Source organism: Cajanus cajan, chromosome 8, assembly GCF_000230855.2.
Source record: "Cajanus cajan strain Asha chromosome 8, NIPB_CcT2T_4, whole genome shotgun sequence".
NCBI classification, from domain to species: domain Eukaryota; kingdom Viridiplantae; phylum Streptophyta; class Magnoliopsida; order Fabales; family Fabaceae; genus Cajanus; species Cajanus cajan.
This window is the reverse complement of record NC_138524.1, coordinates 54,728,714-54,753,336: the sequence shown is the minus strand read 5'-3', so window position 1 is coordinate 54,753,336 and position 24,623 is coordinate 54,728,714. Positions and strand designations below refer to the sequence as shown.

General features: G+C 30.3%; 2 protein-coding genes across 2 annotated transcripts; both read right to left on the bottom strand.

Annotated features, from left to right (window-relative positions):
* Positions 1-8,066: 8,066 nt before the first annotated feature.
* LOC109799087 (annexin-like protein RJ4) lies at positions 8,067-14,122 on the bottom strand. The gene is made up of 7 exons (XM_083062206.1): positions 13,401-14,122; positions 13,059-13,204; positions 11,697-11,915; positions 10,798-11,010; positions 10,443-10,532; positions 10,214-10,282; positions 8,067-9,270 (listed from the first exon to the last, which is right to left on the bottom strand). Exons 1-7 carry the CDS (start codon positions 13,471-13,473, stop codon positions 9,142-9,144), a joined length of 939 nt encoding a protein of 312 aa, XP_082918332.1. The 5' UTR covers positions 13,474-14,122; the 3' UTR covers positions 8,067-9,141.
* A 4,391-nt stretch (positions 14,123-18,513) lies between these two features.
* On the bottom strand, positions 18,514-20,830 carry LOC109799128 (annexin-like protein RJ4). Its single transcript, XM_020359649.3, has 6 exons — positions 20,670-20,830; positions 20,270-20,415; positions 19,955-20,170; positions 19,499-19,711; positions 19,257-19,346; positions 18,514-18,974 (listed from the first exon to the last, which is right to left on the bottom strand). The coding sequence occupies exons 1-6, from the start codon at positions 20,740-20,742 to the stop codon at positions 18,771-18,773; spliced, it is 942 nt and encodes a 313-aa protein (XP_020215238.2). The 5' UTR covers positions 20,743-20,830; the 3' UTR covers positions 18,514-18,770.
* Positions 20,831-24,623: the final 3,793 nt, after the last annotated feature.

Sequence of the window (24,623 nt, the reverse complement as noted above, 5' to 3'; positions counted from 1 at the left end):
TCTCATGTTAGTTCTTATAATATAGTGAAATAGGGGCAAAATCATCACTTTAACAATTTTTTAAGCTCTAGCTCAAAATAATTATTAAAAAACATGATTAAGTAGAAATTTTTTTTTTATCACAATGGTATATATCAAAATTTTGAGATTCCTTTTTATAATTTTCAACATAAAATATGAAAATAAAAAATAAACAAATGTTCTAAAAATTAGGGTGTTACAACTTTCATAAAAGGGACAAAGTTTCTTATGTTTCATTTAGAATTCCAACAAACTACATACTAGTGGAAAAATAGCATATTACGTCACATCTTTAACGTCGGACACGCTAAAATTCGACGTAAAAAAGATGCGGTGACATTTTTATAATTTCACGAACTTTTTTACGTCGGACTTGGTAGGGTCCGACGTAAAAAAAGGACGCGAAATTGAATAAGAGAGTGCGAGGCACACCGTGCGCATTCACTCTTCATTACTTTTCATTTTTTTCTCTGTAAACTCTCTTCCTCTCCTTTGTTACTGAATCATTTTTTTGTCTTTTGCAGAGTGGGGTGAACACTTTGTTACTCATTCTCACACTGTTGCAGCTCATCAGGTATGAATCAAGGTTTTGTTAACACCTTTTTGCTTCGCATTGCTATTGTGGCTATCTGTTTTATTCGATTTTTTGGTTGTTCTATTTGTATAGGCCATTGGCCTTTTCTTTTGGGTTGTTCTACGAAGCAGAACGGCCTGTTCTGCTTGCAGAATGGCCCGTTCTCCAAGCAGAACGGCCCGTTCTCCATTCAAAATGGCCCGTTCTCCTTGCAGAACAGACTGTTTTGAATGGAGAACGGGCCGTTCTGCAAGCAGAACGGGTCGTTCTGCTTCACTCGTTATGTTTTTATTTTTATTTTTTTACTACTTTTATACGTCGGACCTTGGTAATGTCCGACGTAAATTTACGTCGGTTTTACAAGGCCGACGTAGATTTATGTCTCCCGCATTAACGTCGGTATTTTTTCTGACGTAAAAAGATCAAAATAACTGACGTGGAATACCTCTTTTGTACTAGTATGGTCGTAACTAGTCACACCAAACATGTAACTAGAGTTGGTTATCTTGAGTACAAATTAACTAACCTTGGTTGCACAACAAAGGTTATTTACCTTGCATCATAACCTAACCAAACTCTATACATACTTTTTCCTCCTATGTACACACCACTTTTGAGCATTTTATGAGAAATAACATTGAGTTTTCTCTTTCAAAAGTCTAGTTTTCTTTTGGAGAATTTTTTCCTTATGAACTTTTATCAATGATTTCTTCCTTGTGCTAAGTTTTTCATTATTCTTGTTTATCTTCTTTAGAAATGTTGCGCCTCATCTTCTATGCCCTCCACCATTTTTGAGTTTCTTTGAAGGTTTCAAGTTCATGGGAAAAGATTGGATGCACATTGTTGAAGAGACACATCAACCATTTCCAAACTAGTTTCATCAATTTCAAACGTTGAATAAATTATTTATAGAACCTTACATCCTATATTTTAAAGTTTTTCACCTTCAAGTACAAATATAATTTATTGATTACCTAACTAGTTCTACCATTTCCTTTATGGAACACTAAAAAAAATCCTAAAGGGATTTGTTGCATTTATTACTTTCATAGCTTAATTAACTAAATTATTTCCACGGATCAAAATTAGAAGTTATATATATTGGAAAAAAGGTGTTATACTTAGTTAATATTAGAGCTTGGTTTGTCCTAGTATGGACTTAACCATTACTTGTGTAGTGTGATCTAAGACTGATTATCTATTAGCAACAATATAGATGAATTGTGTGTTCTTGTATTATCTATGAAAAACAATAATGTGATGTCAGAATTGCTTGCATTTTTTTTTTTTTTTGCATTTTCCATTGCTAAATGGAGGTATGAAATGGAAAATTATATATTGGGTGACTTCACATCATTTGTTCGTCAATGATGGTGGGAGATGAAATATTGTGGTAAGAGTATGTTCTTGCATTGACTACTATAGTAGCAATGTTGGATTACTAGACTATGTATAGATTAATTGAATATGACATAGTTAAGATAACTTCTAACATCTTAGGATGTTTTAGGACCCAAGAGGAATTGTTGACAATAATATGAGAATAACTAGATATGGTAAAGTTAAAGAGAGAAAATCATTACCTTTTTAGTTGGAAGGCAACCTCTAACCTACATTTGCTTTGTCAATAATTAAAGCTGAGTACATGGCTTTGATTGAATCAACAAAGAAAGACATTTAGCTGAAGGGTCTCATTAGTGATATTAGGTTTTTGTAGGATAAAGCTATCATTTTTTTGTGATAGTCTAAGTGAAATTTGTTTGACCAAGGATTAGGTGCATCATGACAAGACCAAACACATTGACATTCGATATCACTTCATTTAGATTGGAAAAAGCATTGAAAGGTAGAAGATTGATACAAAGGAAAGCCCAACAAATATGTTCATGAAGCTTGTTATTAGGAGCAAGTTCATACATTGCTTGAACTTACTTAATGTTAATAGTTCAACATAGCATTGTAATGTAAGGATTTGTGTCAAGGAGGAGATTGTTGATTGTGTCACCTAATTCTTAAATGTATGGGATGCTTTGTAACATAGAGAAAGCAACAACTTGAAAGTAGGCATTATTGTGAGTGTGTTTGGTGATCATCTAGTGTAATTCTTGCTATTATGAAATCAATATACAATTCATCATCTTTACTATATTTGTGTCATTTATTTTCTCTCAAACCTGCATAACAAAAGTCTTCTTCTCATTTGGTGACAAAGTAACCTCATTTTCAAATTGGGTATAACCTTTACAGTGTAAAAGACACTTTTAAAATCAATTTCTAAAAGTTGGTTAAGAGGGAAGTGACGTGGTGCCATTTTTGTAAATAATGATACCATTTTTGAAATCAATTACAATTTAACCAATTTTAAAAGTTCTTTGAAAATCGGTTAACCTTTAATCGATTTTAAAAGGTGTAATTGTGCCACTTTTAAAATAGATTCTTAAATAATCGATTTTGTATGTAGTTTACACAATTAGTTCCAAAAGAAACCGATTTTATATACTAAATACAAAATTGATTATTGAAGAACTGATTTTAAAGGTCTTATACTAATTTGGAGGAGACCCCTACTTCTCATTTGGGTTTTTTGCTAATCTATTTTCTCTCTTCTCAGTTGTGCCTCTGATCCATCTCCATTGTGCTTCCTTTTCTCCATCATTGTTGTTTTTGTGTTTTTTAACCCAACTCATCTCGTCACTGTTGTCACTGACCAGGTAATCTTCACGCCACTGTGCTTCTATCTTCATCGCCCCTTCCCTAAAAATACCCAACTAGTATCTCACCATCATGTAGTTGTCCCTAGTTGTTTGTCAATGCTACCTATTATTGATTGTTGTTACTACCTATTTGTCCTTTTCCATAAACTATGTACATGGCTTGATTAGCTCAATAGATGAAACAACCAAACCATTTTTGAAACAATTAGAACATTTTTGAAATGTGTTTCACTAATCTATTAGAATGCAATTCTATGCACTATTTGTTATAATCAGTGTGAAAACTGAAAATCTAGTCCATTTCATTTTCATAGCAAAAGAAACACAGAAAGAAATTTATAGTTCTAACCATGTTTTGCTAATTTCATAAAAATAAAAAAAAAAACAAAGCAGATGTTAAATAGTTAGAAAGTGAGGAATTTTTTTTTTGAAACATTTCAATTGAGATCATTTTGGTGCCTTATCTAAAACGATACTGGTATGATCCCTTTTTTACTAAATCAAACCAAAACATCATTCTTCATTAGTTCCATATTGTTCACTATTGCTTGCAATTAGCTCTAGTATCATTTACTATATGCCTTAATGAGTGACTTCCCTTTATTTTATGTATCTAATCTAGGTTCAAATAAAAAAAAGTTTCTTTTATCATGGATCAACCATTAATTTGTTCAATTCCCTAACTAGAAATCTTTATACAAAGGGGAATCAAGGAGGTACAATAACAAACCAATAGGATGTCATCATTTGACAACGCCATCATTTACCATCATCTATAGTTTGACCTGTCTTCCAATATTATGTGTCACTTGCATATGCATAAGAAGCCTAGGCCCATTGCACTTACGTTTAATACCAATTTATCTATATTTTCTTGTAGTTTTGTCAAGGCATATGTCAACCCAAAAGGAATTCAAATATTGAATGTTTTAGGACCTAATTAAACAATGTCATTATTTTACAAGTCTAAATAAAGATTATATGACCTATCATATCTAGTAGTAAATTAGTTATTCACTTGATTTCACGACTCTTTTCATTTTAGCGCATAACTCTATTTCCTTTAATGGCTAAATGATGACTACAAAGCATGTAATCTATGTCTCATTTCTTTTATTAGTATTCAAATGAGAAATAAAGTTGACTTTTTATACATGTTTATCAAAAAATGGAAATTAAAGTTGTGTACTAATTTTTCTTTAGGAAAAGGGAGGGGATTGTGATTTGTGTTCAATATGTTTTTTTTGCTATTTCTGGCTCCATAATAACTTGTTATATCCTTAGTTTCTTTTGCTTTTGAGTTTTAACAAATATGATAGATAAGGATCTTAAATATTGTTGTATAGTAGATAACTGTCTTTGGTTTGAAATTTTGAAATAAATTGAATAATTAACTTCTAGCAACACAAATAAATCATGAATATGATGAATTAATTTCACATTAATATTGCATTGGTTATGGCTTCATAATCTTTGTAAATTATTGTTTGCACCAACTATATATTTGCACCAAGTATTGCAAAAAAACTACTAGAAAGTGACTGTTCAACATCGTCATCAGTTTAGGTAAAATCAATGTAAAAATCGAATGCGGTGGCATTTTATATCATTTTTTGTGGGATCAATGTCATTTTGAATGTGCGGTGTCAATTTTGTAAATAATTATAAATACATCTACATCGATCCGATCTCTGCCTTGTGTGCCCTTCTCGTTTCGCGCCCCGCCGATTCTAGCTTCTCGCACAAGGTGAGGAATGTGTGCAAACCTAGACAAAACTTTATAACTATTCTCATTATAGGAAAATGTATAAACATAGGTTATATGTTCATTTTTATTCTAATACTTATAAAAGAATTTGGGTGCTTGACTCCTAGGTGTATTATTGACTATACTAATGTTCTCAAACTAAATCACTATTTCTATTTAGTGGTTGATAAGCATGAGTTGTACCTTAACCTTGTTTTGGAGTATGTACCTAAAACTATTTACAGAGTTTCAACGCTTTCTGATCCCAACAATTTGTTGCAAAGTTGGGACCCAACTCTGGTTAATCCCTGTACTTGGTTTCATGTTACCTGTGATTCCAACAATCATGTGATTTGCTTGTAAGTCCTCCTTTTGTTCTTTTCTTTTGGATGAAATTGAAAGAAGAAAAAAAGAAAGTTTTGCTGTTGAGTAATGACACATGTTAATTAAGATTAAAAGAAAAGAAATTTCGTTGTACCCAACACTAAAACTAATTCAAAGTAGCTTCCCAACAACACCCATTAAAATTAAAAAAAGGGAGTTCGCAATACCTAAAACTGGGACTAATTCAAAGTATCTTCCCAACATCTGCAGTACCTGTATGGGATTCTTTCTTTGATCTGTTCTTTGATTTAACAACATGTGCTTTCTGACATTATTCTAATAATGGAATTGAACAAGCTAATTTTTGGATTTTTTTTTGTACTAGTACCCATTATTTCTGTCCCAGGCTAGAGTTAGGATAGTACCAAATTATGAACTATTCTTTCAATTTTATCATATGGTTGGAGATTATTGTTCAGGAAATTTTGGAAAGATCTTTCAATGCACTATATCAAGATGCACCATGATATCCCTATCATTTATGTGCAAGTGTATATGTACAAGGTAATCTAGAAATTTTTTATTTATTGCCCTTTTTCTTCAATTTTGGTTTTAAATTTCCTTGATCATGCTTATATTATTTAGTTATTTGTTTTGAGTTGGTTACTTTTGTTCTATTATTGATTGATCTTGCTAAAACTCTCTTGTAGATATGTCGTGGTTTAAATTACTTGCATCATGTGATTGGAGTTATCATCAAGACATCAAATCCCAAAACCTATTGGTAAGAAGAGCAGCAATCAAATTTTTCTTTACATAGTTTGAAAACTTTAAACCAAATGGTGGATAAGCAACAATTAGATTCAGGGAAAATAAACCAGTTAGTTACTAGTCACTTTGTACGCGTGTGTGTGTTTTTTTGAAAAATTTTCTTATATCTAAAAGGTTAGATACACTTACAAAAGAATGCTAATATATTAGCATGTAACTAAGTTTATATATATGCACATGGGTTGTAATATATGCACACGTGTTATGGCATTAAATTATTAAATCAGGGTATTATATATATGCACACGGGGTTGTAATCTTTATGGTTTAGATAAGTTCAGATTATGGCACTAAGTGCGGGCATCAGAATCCCACCACTGAATAGGTTAAAGCAAAAATGGTGGCACTTGATATAAATAACTAGTTGTTGCACAAGTTCCATTAGATCATCTATGGTGTCTTCTTCACTCTATAAAAGCATGAAAATAACCAACAATACATGTTATTTTTTTAATACAAGTTGAGTCTAATACACATTCACTTTTGTATTAAGTTTGTGTGAAAATTTTAGCATGTATCATAGCCTAAATTAGATAATCGCAATCCTTAAAATCATGTAATGTAAACTCATGTAATCCAAATTAACACACTCTTGTGTCGGGGCTGCATTAAATTCAAAAACTATTTTACAGGTTTTGCTGATAGAGCTATGAAATTCTAGGATTTAGAAACCTTTGCGTAAGTGATGAAAGCCTGAAGAAATATTAACGAGACATGTACTAATTAATATCCCACTTCTTTATAAAAAAACTTTACAACAATTTATGTAACATTTTTTTTTATATCTCTTGGAACCATGCTTGATAAAAAGTAAGTTTTACATGCATGATAAATTAGTTTCTATTTTTGGCTAATTTGGTGTTGTACTGCTACAGGTTTAACATGGGCCTTGGCTGATTGGATGAAGAACTAGTTGATCTAGTGCTACTTTTCTGCATGTTTAGATGTTGCTCCTATTTTAATTGCACATTTTTCTACTACACTTAATGATCAGGCTGGAGTATTTGGTAGCATGTTCAATTGAATTTGTTTTGTAACATTCATTTCTGTTTTATGTTTTCCGAGGTGATTAGAGGTCGGTTTTTCTAGTTGATTTGATATGCTTGGTGATAGATTAGTTTATTTTTTTTTATACAAGTGTATTTTATCTTTTTTCATTTGTTAGTGGTTTTGGTTTGATATCCACACACTTTGTATTTTTGTTCATTTTTAATAATAATTATGTTGTTGTAGCACTTCCACGCTTTTTCAAATATATGCTTGGGAATTATATATATTTATAGGTTAAATAAGAAAAAACCTAAAAAAATAATTTTTAACAAAAAAATTATAAATCTACATCGGTTCAACTATGAACCAATGTAGATGAGGATATAACTTTACATCAGTTCACTTAAAATCGATGTAGATTAGGACATAAATCTACATCAATTTTTAGCAGAACCGATGTAGATTTATGTCCTAATCTACATCGGTTCTCAGAATTGATGTAGAAATCTATATATTTTTTATATTGTTTTATTCTACATCAGTTTTAGAACCGATGTAGATGACTTCACAAAATCGATATAGAAAACGTGTCTTGTAGTGATTAAACTCTTAGAAAGGCCAATTTCAACATCCAACTATAGTTAGCATTATTCTATTATTGAAATATTCTAACCATTTGCATTGTACATAACGTGGTAGATGTTCTTCCTTTTGTTGAACGTGCAAAGGAAGCCCCCTGGTTAAGTACAACATAGCTTAAAAAAATGTCTTAACATTAATTATGTTATGTACGAACACTTCTAATGTAGTGTATGGTCATTCTAACTATAACATCATTGTCATAGATGTAGTAAATATGATCTTCACGGACATTGCTTTTTTTTTTTTCTTCTTCCTGCTATATTGTGATGGCTATAACTCGATAGTTCTCTTTCTCAATTGATTTGGCATTACAATTAGCAACTTCATGAGATAGTATAGGTTGTCTAGGCACCTAATGTATATATTACAATTAGATAATTATCTGTAATTGTGCTTATTGTTACGTTACTTGTGTCAAGCCTTTATTCTTGTTTTTTTGGACATGGAAATATGTTGTAAATTAATTGCAAAATGCAATGCATCATTTTAAGATGCAAATGTATTAAAATTCTATTTTACTTTATTTAAAAAATTCAGAAATGAAATAAATTTAATTAAATTATAAAGGGTTTGTTCATGTATATTCACTTAAATTTTAAAACAATATTTTAGTAAGTTACATATTTTGGTATAATAAAATTCGAGTCTATAAATTATTTTTTAAAAAAAATAAAATTAGATCTTTTAAATTAATTATTTTATAATTGGTTAAACAACAATTTTAAAAATTAAAAAATAACTAATTTTAAAAGTCTTTTTTAATTGGTTTCCACAACTTCCCAAGCATCTTAGCAACCTAGCAAGATCTTCATACGTAAATACTAATTATCATAATTCTCATTGATATGACGAGGGAATCGAAACAAATTCAAGTCATTTTTTTTGCCATCTCTCATACTCTCATTAAGTGTAACTCTCAAGTCATTATGTTTTTCTCAATTTTGAGAACCTAATCTCTAGTACCACTTTTATAAAATAATTAGAAAGGAGACTATAAATTATATTGCTATTCTCACAATTCAGTTGCATGAATTGGTACTCTAATTATACCATAGTAACCCTGAACCTTTACATCACCTTTTATTAACATGCTTAACTGACATCATAACAATAACATCTCAATTATTTTGTTGTTACAAAATAATACTAATCATAACACATATTAACTCATAATAACCACTCTTAATTTATTTTCTATATTGATTCTAACAATAAGATGGCGACTTTAGAAACACTATGATTCATACAAAACCACTGCAAACATGCTCTTGGCAAGTCTTTTTTTTTTTTTTAAGCTTTTATTTTCCCAACAAAGTGAGGAGAAATTTCTTGTAGTGTCTCGAGACTTCCTTGGCGACTGCATCCTCAAGGTGCACACTATTTTTCTTATAATATAACTCTTTGATGTCCTTTAGATCCTTCTCACACTACTAGAAAAGTGTCATTTTTTTGCAAATTTTCCTGCAAAAAAATATTCGTAGAAAGTTTTTGCAAAATTTCCTGCAAAAAAATATTCGCAGAATTTTTTTACGAATTTTCCTACAAAAAAATATTCACAGAAATTTTTTGCCAATTTTCCTGCAAAAAATAATTTACAGATATTTCTTACAAATTTTGCTACAATTTTAATAATCATGGGAAAAAATTTCATGGTAAAAAGTTGCAGAAAATATTATAAGAATTTTATTTTGTTTCTTGCAGATTTTCTTGCAAAAATAAATTCGCAAGTAATGTTTACTAAATGGTAGAAAAATTTTGCAGGTAATTTTTCTTGCGGATTTTCCTGCAAATTTTTTAATTTGCAGGAAAAATAAAAAAAAATATTTAAATTCGTAAGTTTAATATTTTAAAAAATCTCTAAGTCTCACATCGATTGAAAATAAAACAATTAAAGAGTATATAAGTTGGGGCAACACTTACCTTACAAGTTGAATTGTATGGTTGAGTGTTAGACTTATAATCTACAATCTTAGAATTTAAAAGATTATGTATGAGGCATGAAAATAAAAGATTATGAATTCTTAAAATATATAATTTATAGTATTTTTTTTTTATTTTTTCGTAAAAAATATTCCTGCAGAATTTCTTGCAAAAAAATTCGCAGGAAAGTTTCCTGCGAATTTTTTTTGCAGGAAAATTTCCTGCAAATTTTTTTTTGCAAGAAACTTTCCTGCAAATTTTTTTCCCAAGAAATTTCGCAGGAAATTTTCCTGCGAATTTTAAAATTCGCAAAAATATATTATCCACGAAGGTATTACCTGCAAATAAAATTTCGCAGAAAAATTTGTAGGAACAACGTTTCCTGCAAATTTTTATGAAAAATTCGTAGAAAAAGTCGCATGTAATAAGAGAAATTCTAGTAGTGTCAGCCCTTGTGACAAACACCCGAGTTAGTTCATCCTCTTTCGTTCCAACTCCTTTTATCGCACTACGCAAAACCTACATAATGGAAATTTAAAGTTAATTCTTTCAACATAAATGTTTTAGTTTGGTGTTATTCTATCAAAGAAATATTCTACATTTCTACTAATAGCACATATACTATTATAATATGTTAGAAATGAATGGCATGTGTTATAAAAAGCTAACTAGTGCTCACCTTTTCATAATACTTCTTGTGATCATTGATGCAATGAATGGCAACATGCACAGCCTTATCAAAGTCATCAGATGTTTCCTCCAACAGTTTCTGCAAGAAAAGTGATTTCAATTTTCGTTTTTTATTATTATTTATTTATTTATTTATTATTATTATTTCGTAGTCTCTTTTTTGTTGTTTGAAATTACTCATTTTAGAGAGGAACTATTGAAAAATAAGAATGAAATATAACATTTTAAAAAGATTGGGATTTGACAGTGATAAGAAAAGCAAAAGTACCCTTCAAAAAAAAGAAAAGCAAAAGTAGAGGCTTTTCCTTTCTATTATTATTTTTCTCTATTTTCTCTTGTGGTACCTTGCTAATAGAAATTCCTCTTTCATCTTTGTAGCTATTGAAAGTTGCCACAAGTTGGGTCTTGCTCCTTGTGCTGAGGATCCTGATAATTTCTTCACGATTACCTTTCTTGTCTTTGATAGCTTCTTGAAGAATGTTAGCTTCAGATTTTGCCAATCTTAGATTGATCTCATCACCCCTATACCTAAATGAGCTTACCAGTCCAACCAAAAGCTGCTTAAAAGTCAAATCATCAAATTAACCTTAGACTCAAATCATGAAATAGTACACCTCAAAGCATGTCAATAATTTTATCAGACGACACTTAACATATATACAACTATTTTTGAATGTAAAAATTACACTATACATTTCTCTTTAATTTTTTATGAGAAAAATATTTAATTTCTTTAATAGATAACTATAAAATAAATAAAAAAAAGTTCATGTAAGAACACATGTAATATACTATTTGTCACTAATAACTACTTTTACTTACATTATATATATTATATATGTTAGTATATTGTTAAAAAAATATAAATATAACATATAATGACACAAAATATATATTATTGAATCTCATTCAAAATTAATATTAAAATTATGTAGAATTATTTATCAAATAAATTTATACTTATATATATATTATATTTATAATAACATATATATATATATATGTAAATATTTATAGACAAAAAGAACAAACATAAGTGATACTGCTCACTTTGAGAGTAGAGACAAGGAAAAAAAATACACATAAAACTTTTGAAAATGATAAAAATAAGAGGTAAGCGTAATTTTTCAATAGAAAAGGTTTAAATATAATTAATTAATAAAATTGAAGCAAATGTTAACTATTCATAAATTTTTTTTTTCTGTACAGAAAGATATAATAATGACTAGGGAGAATGACTTGCCTGACGAAGAAGGCCAGTGGTGTGAACAGCCACATCTTCTTCCAAGGAATGCTTGTAGCGATTGTGGTAGGCTCGTCTCACACCCAAAAGCTCTTCAGGTTGAAGCACACATGCAATTTCCACAATCACATGGTAGTCTTTGTTAGCATTTTTTATGGCAACATTGGCCAACACAGCATAACGTTCTGCAGGTTCAAATATCCACCGGTATACAGCTCTCTGTTCATGCCCCCACAACCACTCAATTCATTAATACATACATCTATGTAACAAACTTACATTGCTTTGCTCTTTCCTTCTCTCTTTCTCATAGAGAAAGAGTGAGAATCATTGAAACCAAATGTCAAAATTTGTCAATTTACTATTTTAATATTTTCTTATTGAATATAAATTTAATCGATCCAATCTGTGGTATTGTATTTATACTCATGTATATCAACTTTTACATGATTTGGACTTTCCTAAACATGTTCTCTAACAATGAATATTTACATAATAATTTGAGTGTTCAAAAACTATTTTTGTGTAAATATGAAATATATAATGAAAACGTACATGTTTTTTTTAAGTGTATAATATTTATGTACTAACGATATAAAATAATTTTATACTATCAATTAATCATAAATCACTGAGATTGTTATTGTAATAGTTAAAATTTATCATACATATATAGTGATTTATGATTAAATGACAATATAAAACTATTTTACATTATTAGTGCATAATCATTTTTCTAATGAGAAATGATTAAATTAATTTAATTAATTTATAAAATTATTTATAAATGATTAAGATTAAAAATTAGTTAATGATAACATATCAAACCTCAAAAAAACCATACACTTTTTTATTTTCTTTTTAATATATTTTTATCGTTCAAATATGATCAATTGTCTGTATTAATTTATAAATTTATTTTTTTTATAATAAGAATAGTTCTTATTTGATATATTCTCTGTGTATAAATATGGAAAAAAAAGTCAAACTTTTATATATTTGTACTACATAATAACTCTTTATAAAAGGAACTTTTTTAATTCTATGAATTTTTATTTTAGAAACATATTTTTAAAATTATTATTTAGACCGCGAATCGGGATGTTTATTTATATGGATTTTGACAAGTTGGATATGAATTTAAAAAAAAGTTCATTTATTTTGCGGATTGAATTTGTCCAACTCGTATAAAATTTTATTTTTATAGATTAGGCCTTAAGACCAGTCTGTATATCAACTCCTAATTAATAAAAATAAAATAGAAAAGATAAAAGTGAATATCAAATAAAATAATCTCCATTATTATTTATTTATTTGTATAATCTTAAGTTATTAATTCATCTATATAAGTATATGGCATACCTCAAAGTCACCAGTTAGCTCAGACTCAAGGCGTTTGATGAGATCCTCTTGGTGAATGTCCTGGAATGCTTGTCTAATTTGCTGCCTTTGGTAAGCATTTCTATGACCCAGTATTTCTATTATGCTCTTTTCATCCGTCCCCCACCCTACAAAAGGTTTTGAAATTCGATTAATTTGAAAGATATCACACAGTCACAAGTCACAGAAGATTACTATTTTTCAATTCATGACTCTTATACATGCATATCAAATAGTGAGAGTTTTGTCATAAGATTTGTTGAATGAAATTTAGAAGATATTTATATTCCAATCAAACTGAAAAAAAGGTGGGATTAATCTAACCCTTTACAGCCTTCCAGAGAGCTTCTGCATCTTCCTGTGGAGAATGATCTCGAGCAGCAACCAGAGTAGCCATGGTGGGTTATGTTTATTCTATAGTTCTTGCTAGTAATCAGGTAATTTGGATGAATTCCCTTCAAAGATCCTAAATTTATATAGATATATAAGTTGTCAATTATCCATGATTTGACAATGTCCATTAATGTCAAGTAGTTAATTAAGAAGATTTGCTTGGGCCTTAATTGTTAACAAATCTTGTAATATTTATAAATACATGTATGCTCCTTCCACTTGTACATATGCACTAATAAGGAAAAGTATCAGGTAGAAATCGATTTTTCTATATAAGGAAAATCACTAGACACTCAGTGTGTGAACACATACTGCCATGGAAGTTATGGAAAAGCAACAAATTATATAGATAAAGGATTCAATGAATAAATTTTAATAAGGTTATTTTACAAAATAATTTAATTATTATATTAAATTTTAATGATTTAATTATTAAATTAATTTATATATTTTTATGTATAAATTCAGTTTATGAATTTTTTAAAAAATTTAAAAGTTATATGATATTCGTTATATAAATATACATTAACATATAATATATTTTTATTAATATACAACAATTTAAAATAATGTAATAAAGTAATAAATAATTTTATGTTTTTTAAAAATTAGTATATTTGATCTTTTAATAAAAAATAATTTAATGATAGAATCATTAAAATTCAATATAGATATTGAACTTTAGAGCTATATGTTGTGCCCAATGTGTGTAGGTATCCTCCAAAGTCCCACATCGGGTAGTTGTGAAGAAGAGAAGTGGTAGACTACTACTATAAATAAGGGATGATAGTTTGGGTCTACTCACCACAACAACATTGGTTCCAATGGGTGTATTGGGGACTTGGGTAGTTGTGTGTCATGAAAGGGTTTCCAAGTTTCGCCAGAAAACTTGTGTATGAAGGTTTCCAAGTTTTTCCAGAAAACTTGTGAATGAGAAGGTTTGCAATTTTGTCCTTGTAAAAATTGCAAGTGGAGAAATAAAATGAGTTGTTTGTGGATGTAGGTAAGAAGTGTCGAACCACGTTAATTTCTGAGTTTGTTTTTGTTTCTCTATTTTGGTGTGTGCGCTTCTGCTGTTTGAAGGCTTCTTTTCCGAACAAGTGGTATCAGAGCCGATGGTTTGATCGGGTGACCGGCTCAATGGTGGAGTAGTGTACCAGGGAGGAAGAGAAGTAGTGTACCGAGGAGGTCATATGGAGGAGGGTTTCCAAGTTTCGCCATAAAACTTGTGAGAGAGGGTTTCCAAGTTTCGCCAGAAAAACTTGTGTGAAGGGGTTTTCAAGTTTTGCCAGAAAAACTTGTGAAGAGAGGGTTTCCAAGTTTTGCCAGAAAAACTTGTGAGAAGGAGGGTTTCCAAGTTTCGCCAGAAAAACTTGTGAGAAGGGGTTTGTGGGAAGGGGTTTCCAAGTTTCGCCAGAAAAACTTGTGAAGAGAGGGTTTCCAAGTTTCGCCAGAAAAACTTGTGATAAGGGGTTTCCAAGTTTTTCCATAAAAACTTGTGAAGGGTGGGTTTTCAAGTTTCGCCAGAAAAACTTGTGAAGAGATGGTTTTCAAGTTTCACCAGAAAAACTTGTGAAGAGATGGTTTTTAAGTTTCGCCAGGAAAACTTGTGAAGGAGGGTTTCCAAGCTTCGCCAGAAAACTTGTGAATGATGATGGATTAATGTGAGACTTTGGATGAAGGGAGGATTTGTTGTGCCCAATGTGTGTGGGTATCCTCCAAAGTCCCACATCGGGTAGTTGTGAAGAAGAGAAGTGGTAGACTACTACTATAAATAAGGGGTGATAGTTTGGGTCTACTCACCACAACAACATTGGTTCCAATGGGTGTATTGGGGACTTGGGTAGTTGTGTGTCATGAGAGGGTTTCCAAGTTTCGCCAGAAAACTTGTGTATGAAGGTTTCCAAGTTTTTCCAGAAAACTTGTGAATGAGAAGGTTTGCAATTTTGTCCTTGTAAAAATTGCAAGTGGAGAAATAAAATGAGTTGTTTGTGGATGTAGGCAAGAAGTGTCGAACCACGTTAATTTCTGAGTTTGTTTTTGTTTTTCTATTTTGGTGTGTGCACTTCCGCTATTTGAAGGCTTCTTTTCCGAACACTATATAACACGGATTTAGACACAATAAGGAAACACGTACGACACGGACACAAGGTTATGACAAAATCAAAAACACAAAACATGTAGACACAACATATATATAATATATAATATCAATAACATAACAAAAATATTATATATTAATATAACAATAACCTACTAAGTCTTAAAAATAAATTATTAAAAATTATCATATTTAACAATATTTTTTTTTTAAATCTCAAATCCTCCTTTCATTGTTTTTATTTTTATTAAGATTTTTTCTTTTCTATTACATGAAAGTTAAGTAAGGAGAGAAAATATTTCTCTTCCTTTCTATTTTTATCAAAAAAAATTTATAAAAATAAAATCTCAAATCTTACCTTCATTGTTTCTATTTTTATCAAGATTTTTTTTTAAATATCAAATTCTCCTTTTCTTCCCTTTTTTTTAAGAAAAATCTTAAATCATCCTTTCTTTGTTTCTATTTTTTTTTTATCAAGATTTATTATTTAAAAAAATCGTGAATTCCCTTATCAAATAATACATCGATGTGAAGACATGTCAATTTTATAAGTGTCCATGATAAAGACGTGTCCAATTTATTTGGACACAGTCTATCGAAGTGTCCGAAATGTGTACATAGCGTATCCACTCTTAAAGAGTGTTAGATTTAAAGACACGATAGTCTCGTGCCGTGTCCGTATAATATACCTTGAAAGAGAGATAACTCTTTGTAAACTATAATCGAATTCGGTGGTCAAGTTATGCGCTAATGGAAAATAAAGTGTTTAGCTAGATTAAAATAATTTCTTTATTTGTTGAGTAAAACTTTATTTGAACAAGGGCATCTCAACAAGCATGGTCATGCTTAATAGCTAAGGGTGTGCTTTTTAGACTAATGGTAAGCACAGACATGCCTCATTAATAACAAGGATGTGTTTTCTTAACCATAGATGTTCCAAAAGAGAAGCATAATTATGCATAATGGCAAGCATGGACATGCTTCATTCAACTAGGTGTGCTTCCTCTTAAAGCACGACCATTCTTCAAGTAATCACGGTCGTGCATGGTTTCAACATTTAGAATTGCTCCATTTTATCCCTTAAACATAAGGTTCATCTCTTTAAAAAAAAAATTGTTTACTGCATATTTAACAAGAAAGTGAAGTTTTGCAAAAGATTTAACAATAAAATAGAACAAAATAATAATGAATAACATGTTATTATAAATTATTTTGATAGTTTAACAGTGAAATAGTAGTCACATGAGAAGTTAGATAAGGCATAAAAGGTGACTTAGTGGGGAGTGTGTAGCACAAGAGGGGGTGCAAATAAGTACCAAGTGCACACCACTCAACTGGCCTTACACAAGTCCACTAGTTGCATCTTTCATCTACAAAATACACCGCCAAAATAAAATATGAAATTAATCCTACATTAGTTACCCATGATACAAGGTCAAAATAAAAGTCAAAGACAAATATTTACAAGAGAGAAATTGACTAAGTATTAAAACTCTCTTAATTTCAGGAATTAAAAAAGAAATATATATTTAAATATTTTATACAAAATTTTGAAAAAAAAATATAGTGACAATGTCCTGTTTATAAATTATAAATAAAAAAATACTCATTCAACCATATCTTAAAGTTTTAGAAGTGTTTTGTTGGATCCAAGAGGCTATATTGTAGAGTACCAATTATTGTACTTTATGCTTAAATTTGTTTGATTCGATTCTTTTGCGTTTTGAAGTCTTGCAGAGACGTTTTCTTTGTTTATTTCATTTGTAGTTTTGCACCCAGACCTTCCTTGTTTGGCTTATTATAGTAGTTTTTTGTGATGGCATATTCTCTACAACAATCGTAAGGGATATTACAAAGTACAAAACCATAAAACCTAATGTTGTGAGAGTGGGTAATTCTTGTTTGACAAGGGTCCCAAAAACAAATCCAAATCGATTTCAAACTATCTAAAACTGATATAATTCAAATTATAAAATTCAATTCATTTTTTTTTTTTTTAAATTGACTAATCCACTTTACAAAAATTATTTGATTAATCAATTCAAAATAGATTAGTTCAGTTTAATTTAATTTTTTTTAAGTGAACAATTGAATCATGCTAAACTGATTCAACTAAAATATACCTTATCTATTTTTTAAAAAGTCGAAACCAATTCACTTTATTAAAAACAATTAATTGGATGAATTCAATTTTGTTTAAATTTTTCAAAACTTGCACAGTCCCATGCATCAACAACCTTTGAAACTGTGAATATGCCTACTCAATTTGTGGGACCCACAATGAGTCTCTCGTGGACAAGTGAATGTGCTTCCCGTGAGCATAGCACTAGCTTACCAAATGAATATTTATATCATCAAAATGCAATCCTTTCTAGGAGCATAGAAATGACTTCGTGGCAGAATTTTAGAGGCTTAGTCTGAGATTCCTAAGATGGCTTAAGATAAAGATTTACATCTTTAGCTGTTTATGCTTTGGATGCTTTCATAATAATCCCAAATGCTTTATGCTCAAACTAATGTTAAACATATCAATGTGTTGAGTATCACTTTTGGTCCAAGTTGCTTGTGTGCATCGTAACAATGAGAAAAAGCAATTTACCTCTGATTCTTAAGTTACATTCTAGAGTTGTTATGTTGTAGTTTTGGACTTAGGAGACATACATTATCATAGTACAAGATTTTAAACAATGAAACATTTAGAAATTATTTTACAACATTTCCCACACACATGTTCAATCAACATAGCATAAAACTTTCCGGTATCATACATGTATTATTTATTCTTATACTCGAGATTCCTGCATTAATATATGATGAAATATATTGAGGGTAAGGTTATTCTATACCAGGAATCAATTCCCAACACCGTATTCACATTTCTATTGTTTACTAGTTCAAACACAACATTAAATTAGACAAATGTCTCAATATTGTTTAAACAAATTTATGAAATCAAATGGGCACTGAGATATCTTTTTTATTTTTGAGTCTGTTCATCAGTTATAGCTACAAAACAGCTATCATATTACTTAATATATTTAGATAGAACTCAAGCTCTCAAGCAGAAAATATATGGAAAGGAAAGAGCAAGGAAAACTGAAAACAGACTCAAGGAAAACCAACACAGATAACACCATTAAACACAAGTATAACATGGTGTTCTAAACTCATAATCACAAATGCCCTCAAGAGGAAAACATTTATTCTTCTTTCCCCAACAGAGTGAGAAGGAACTTCTTGTAGTCCCCTGAGATTTCCTTTGCCACAGCATGCTCAAGAAGAACACTGTTTCTCTTGTAGTAAACATCTGAGATCAACTTCAGGTCCTTCTCAGCCCGGCTCACAATCACACGGGTCAGTGCATCCTCATCAGTTCCAACCTTCTTGATTGCATTACGCACCACCTATATAGTTGAAAAATTCTCAAGGTAAATCATATCATGCAGACACCCCAACAAAATTCAAATCTTAATAGAAGCACCTAAAGGGTCGAATTTATGAAGTGGATTGAACTATTATAGTAGTGCAACCAAAATTTCATTGATCAAAATATAATGAGATTGTATAGTGCTATGAGAAAAATGTGAGTTCTAGCTCAGTTGATTGAAGAGAGTACGTGAGTGTTGTAAACTCTTTGTTATCAAGTTGGAATTCCTATGGATAAAACAAAAAAGGTGAGTTCATACCTTTTCATAGTACTTAATATGATCATTGATGGAACGGATGGTAGTGTACAATGCCTTCTGAAACTCATCAGATCCTTCATCCACCAGTTTCTGCAAACATGAAAAGGATCAAAATATTAGATTATGTATAAAACATGTAAACTTCTTTTTCTCTTATGAATGGCATCTAAAGAGAACTATGTTTGTTTTTTTGGTGATCTGAGGAAAGGAGACAAAAGGGTGTGGTATATCCTTTTTTGTACCTTAGAGATGGAAGTGCCATGGATCTCCCTGTAGCGGTTGAAAGTTGCTATAAGTTGTGTCTTGCTCCTTGTAGTCAGGATCCTAATGGCCTCTTCATAACTACCCTTCTTCTCTTTCACAGCGTCATGAAGAATTTCAGCCTCATTTTGAGCCAGTTTTGGATTGATCTCTTCACCAACATACCTGAATGAGGTCACCAGCCCCACTAAAAGCTGCTCAAGATCAACCAAAAAACACTCAGATCACAAGTATGAAGCAAATTCACATAACTACATTGGATCAAACATTTGTCTCCACATGTCTAATTGAAAAACTCCAAAACACTATAAAGCAAATTCACATCTGATCTTGCTACTTAGCATTCACTCACTCTTAAATTTATTTTAGTCAAAAAAAGACTATTGTTGTTTGAAACTAAAGTGAACCAAAGATGTGCTAGATGGAGAAGGACTTGCCTGGCGTATGTGGCCAGAGGTATGTGCTGCCACATCTTCTTCCAAGGAGTGCTTGTAGCGGTGGAGATAAGCGCGTCTCACAGCAAAAAGCTCTTCTGGGGAGAGGATAGTGGCGATTTCCACAATGACATTGTAGTTTTTGCCACTCTTGATGGCAACATTGGCCAAAACAGCATCACGATCTGCAGGTTCTAGTATCCATCGGTACACAGCTTTCTGTTCAGTACAATTAACCCACAGTTTCAACTTCATCACCACACAATAATCTAAAAAATCACATAGAAAAGAACAACACTATCACACTGATCATCGCACCTCAAAGTCTCCTTTGATCTCAGACTCTAGGCGTTTCACAAGATCCTCCTGGTAAATTTCCTCATAAGCTCTTCTGATTTGCTGCCTCTGATAAACAGTTCTATGACCCAATATCACTATGATACCTTTCTCATCAGTTCCCCATCCTACAAAGTCGAAAATCAATTGAACACAATCATTCTAGAGACCCATCTTATAGATATATAGAACTACATCAGATTCATAACTCTTACAGATTTCCCTTAGTTAAAAAAAGTACTTTTTTGAGTTTAAACTGAAATGACATGGTTAATCAAGATTGCAAATTAGTCATAGATTTTCACTAGAGCAAATATAAGATCGTGAATATATATGATCCAAGCAACAAAGGGGATGATGATGATGATGATGATGATGGCACCTTCAAAAGACTTTCTGAGAGCTTCAGCATCTTCTTGGGGAGAGTGGTTGGTGGGAGCAATGAGGGTAGCCATAGATGAATGAAGAATGTCCTTTCTTATGAAGTGCTTACTAACACAATGTGATGAAGAAAGCTATGCACACACCTTTTCTATTTATAATGAAGTGCTATATGAAGACACCTTTTATGCTGTAATTTATCTATTGGGAAAGTGGTTCAGGGATGAGTAATTTATTTGTGGGTGTTTCCGGTAAAACTAAAGTCAGATGAAAATTTACAAATTAATTAAAATTTTGTAAGTTATGAATTAGGATTTGAAAAGTTAAAAGTTTATAAATTAGATGATTGAATTAAATGTGTTTAATAAGATTAATTGATGATTTAGTCCATAAATGATAAATATAAAATAATGAAAATGATTTTTATATAACAAGAGTAAAAGAAAGATAGAATAAAAAAATGATTTTAAAATTATAAAAAAAAATACTTGAAATAAATTAGTAAAGATAAAAATATATTATAAATTTATATGTGATAAATTATTTTAAGTCATTTATAAAATAAATTATAAATATCTAAAATAAATTTGTATAAGCATATGTATTAAATCAATTTATAAATTAATAAAGAAACTTAATTATAGTTTTTGTGATGATGTCTTCTAACACACTTTACCAACTCATGCTTTGTAATGTGATAAGGCTTGTAGCTTTTTTCAGACAATAATTTATTACAAACATTATTTTCCTTTCGTTTTCCTTTTGACACCTATGGATTCAAAGTCTGAGCCAATTTCGGCATTTTCTTGATGGACCAACCTGTAAGCAATTGCAAAAAAAAGAAGAAAAAAAAGGTTTATTTATTGGTGAAAATTTTACAGGCACCCATCTGTCCTCAAATCAATGCTACATGGACGGTTGATTTGATTCAAATGTAAATCATAATGGTAATGATGTGGTACATTCACATCTAGAAATTTCTGCATTGTAAATAGTAATCAAGCCTTGAATATGTGATTAATATTAAGAAAATAAAATAAATACCATATATAACTTTGATTGCTACTTTTTTAATTCTTTAATTGTATTTGCTACACTAACTAAATAGTAAAGAGATAAATAAGGAATAGTAGAAGGCTTTGGGTATATTACTAAGTCATACATATTTAATTATATGGCATGGGTAAAAATGGAAAAAGTAATTCAATGTATCTAGTCAAAATGATTGGTTTCATACATAGACAAATTTCATTCTCCAATGCAATACACGCTTTGGAAGATTGATTTTATTTCCTAAATATAAATATAATATGCTAGGAGTACTCTTATATGATGTAGCACCAAGTCCCATTAAAGTAGAATAGTAATAACATTTTTAGTTGTCGAGTAAAACTAGTTTATAAGTGAAATCTCTATATTAGGGGTCGAAAGAAAATAAAGTTTATAAGTTAATTAATTAAATTAAAAGTATTAGATAAAATTAATAAAATAATTATTATAAAATGATATATTTATTTAATAATAAGAGTGGGAGAACAACACATAAGAAAAATTGTTTTTAAATTAAAATGATAAAAAAAATTTAAAATAAATTAACAAGGATAGAAAAAGAAAGAGAAATTTTTTTAAAAAGTCTAATTATACCATTGACATCCTATTCGATTATATTGAGAATGTCTTTCCATTCTATCAATATTTTATATTAAAAAATCTTAAAATGAACTTATATACTAAATAAGTTTATTTTTAATCCATTTAATTTTGAGTTAATCAAATAAATTTATAAGTTCTTTCTAAATATCAGATAAAAACACACACAAAAATGAGGAAATTATTAACAAAGTGGGATGACTCAAAATATGAAGGATAATTCTTCTTTTTCTCAACAAAAATGTTTGATTGTAACAAATTATTTTGGCTTAATGGCATTTTTATCTCTCAAATATAACAATTGTGCAATTTTGGTTCCCAAGATTTTACTTGAGTAATTTTAGTCTTTAAAAGATTGCAATTGTGTGATTTTAGTCTCTCAATTTTTAGTTGAACAATTTTAGTCCCTCAAATATCATAATTATGCGATTTTTGTAACGACCCGCCATGGTCTCTACACTTAATGGAATTGCACTACTGCTAGTTGTCGTAACCGGGATGACGACGGGATGACGCTAACCTTTCTTTTCAATGGAGCCGCCACCAATATTTTATTTTAAGGGAAAAACATTGGAAAACCCTTTGAAAGATAATCTTTAAAATTAAAGTTGGGTTCATGAGTCGATTACGTGTAGGGAAGGTATTAGCACCCTACAATGCCCGTAAAAACAGTACCTTTAATTAATTCTGCAAAATTATATAAATTTATAAACATTTAATTTACTCCTTAGAAATGTATGTGAGATGCTTCTTATTTTTTTTTTAAATATTTTTATTAGAAAATTATAGGGATTTGGGTTAGCAAATGGCTAATCAATAAACCCTTCCAATAACATGAAAGATAGAATTGCTATTCAATCAATGTTATTGATTTTTATTTGTTGGTACTAAATTATGCTTAAAGCTTAGGACAATGAATAATTATTCTATTAACTTTTATGATTTACATGATATTAAAGGGTAGAAGTGTTACTCAATTAATATCATTAACCATAAAAATAAGTATACATGAAGCAAAATTATGTTTATATTTTTATCTAAGGAAATAAATTTTGCATAAGGATTCAAGTTAGCAAATGGCTAATCAATAAATCCCTCCAATAACGTTAAAAATAGAAGTTATATTTAATTAACATTATTGGTTGCAACATATCACTAGCCATTAAACCCCTAGAATCAAATAATGTTAAAAATAAAAATGTTATTCAATTAACATTATTATTTGTCGTATAATAAATACTTTTTAAACAATTATTTTAAAGACAACAAATCATATTCACTATGTACATGCAATTATTAAATAAAAAAAATAAAAAAAACAATAAAATAAAATAAAAAATAAAAAAGAAAAGGAAAGATACCAAATGAGATGCTTGAACTTGTTGAATCTTCGAATATAACGATCTATTAGGCGCTTTTTAGCGACCTAACACACTACAATATTCCTCACAAAATCTCAAGAAATACAAAGGAGAGAGAAAGAGAAATTTCGAGCTCTAAGAAGTCTCAGAACAGCCCGTTCCAAAATCGGAACGGCCCGTTCTGAAAATGGTCGTTATGTGTGTAATTTTGTATCTGAAACATCCCGTTCTAAAACTAGAACGGCCCGTTCCAGAGATGAGTTTAACACATAACTGGATACTCTAGAACGGCCGTTCTAAATGAAGATTGTTAGTCCTTTTTAATAAGTTAGAACGTCTCGTTCCAGTTTAGGAACGGCCCGTTCCAGTTTAGGAACGGCCAGTTCCAGTTTAGGGTTTTAGGTCCTTTTAAAAAGGCTAAAAACCTATTTTGGTCCCTTATAATAATTGTTTGTTTCAATTTAGTCCCACTTTTATTTTTGGTCTTAATTTGGTCCCTAATAAATTAATTGGTCTCAATTTGGTTCCTAATAAATTAATTGTTTTCAATTTGGAACTTCCGTCTAAATTATTTAAATGGAGTTAACTGTGTGGCCACGTGGATGTCACGTAGATGCATAGGTGGATGCCACGTGGATGCCAATTTTTTTGAAAACATCTGGAACCAGAACGGCCCGTTCTGAAACCAGAACGGGCCGTTCTGGTTACACTTTTGGTGTGTTAATTTTGCATCCGGAACGGCCCGTTCCAGGTGCAAAATTTACACACTAAAAGTGCAACCAGAACGGGTCGTTCTGGTTTCAGAACGGGCCGTTCTGGTTCCAGACTGCTAAGCATAAACGATCAATGATTATAGTTCATGGTTGTGAATCATGGAAGGAAAAAGACCCAAGGTACAAAGCATTTCAAACACTGAATTTGGTAATATTGTCAATGGAAATTGA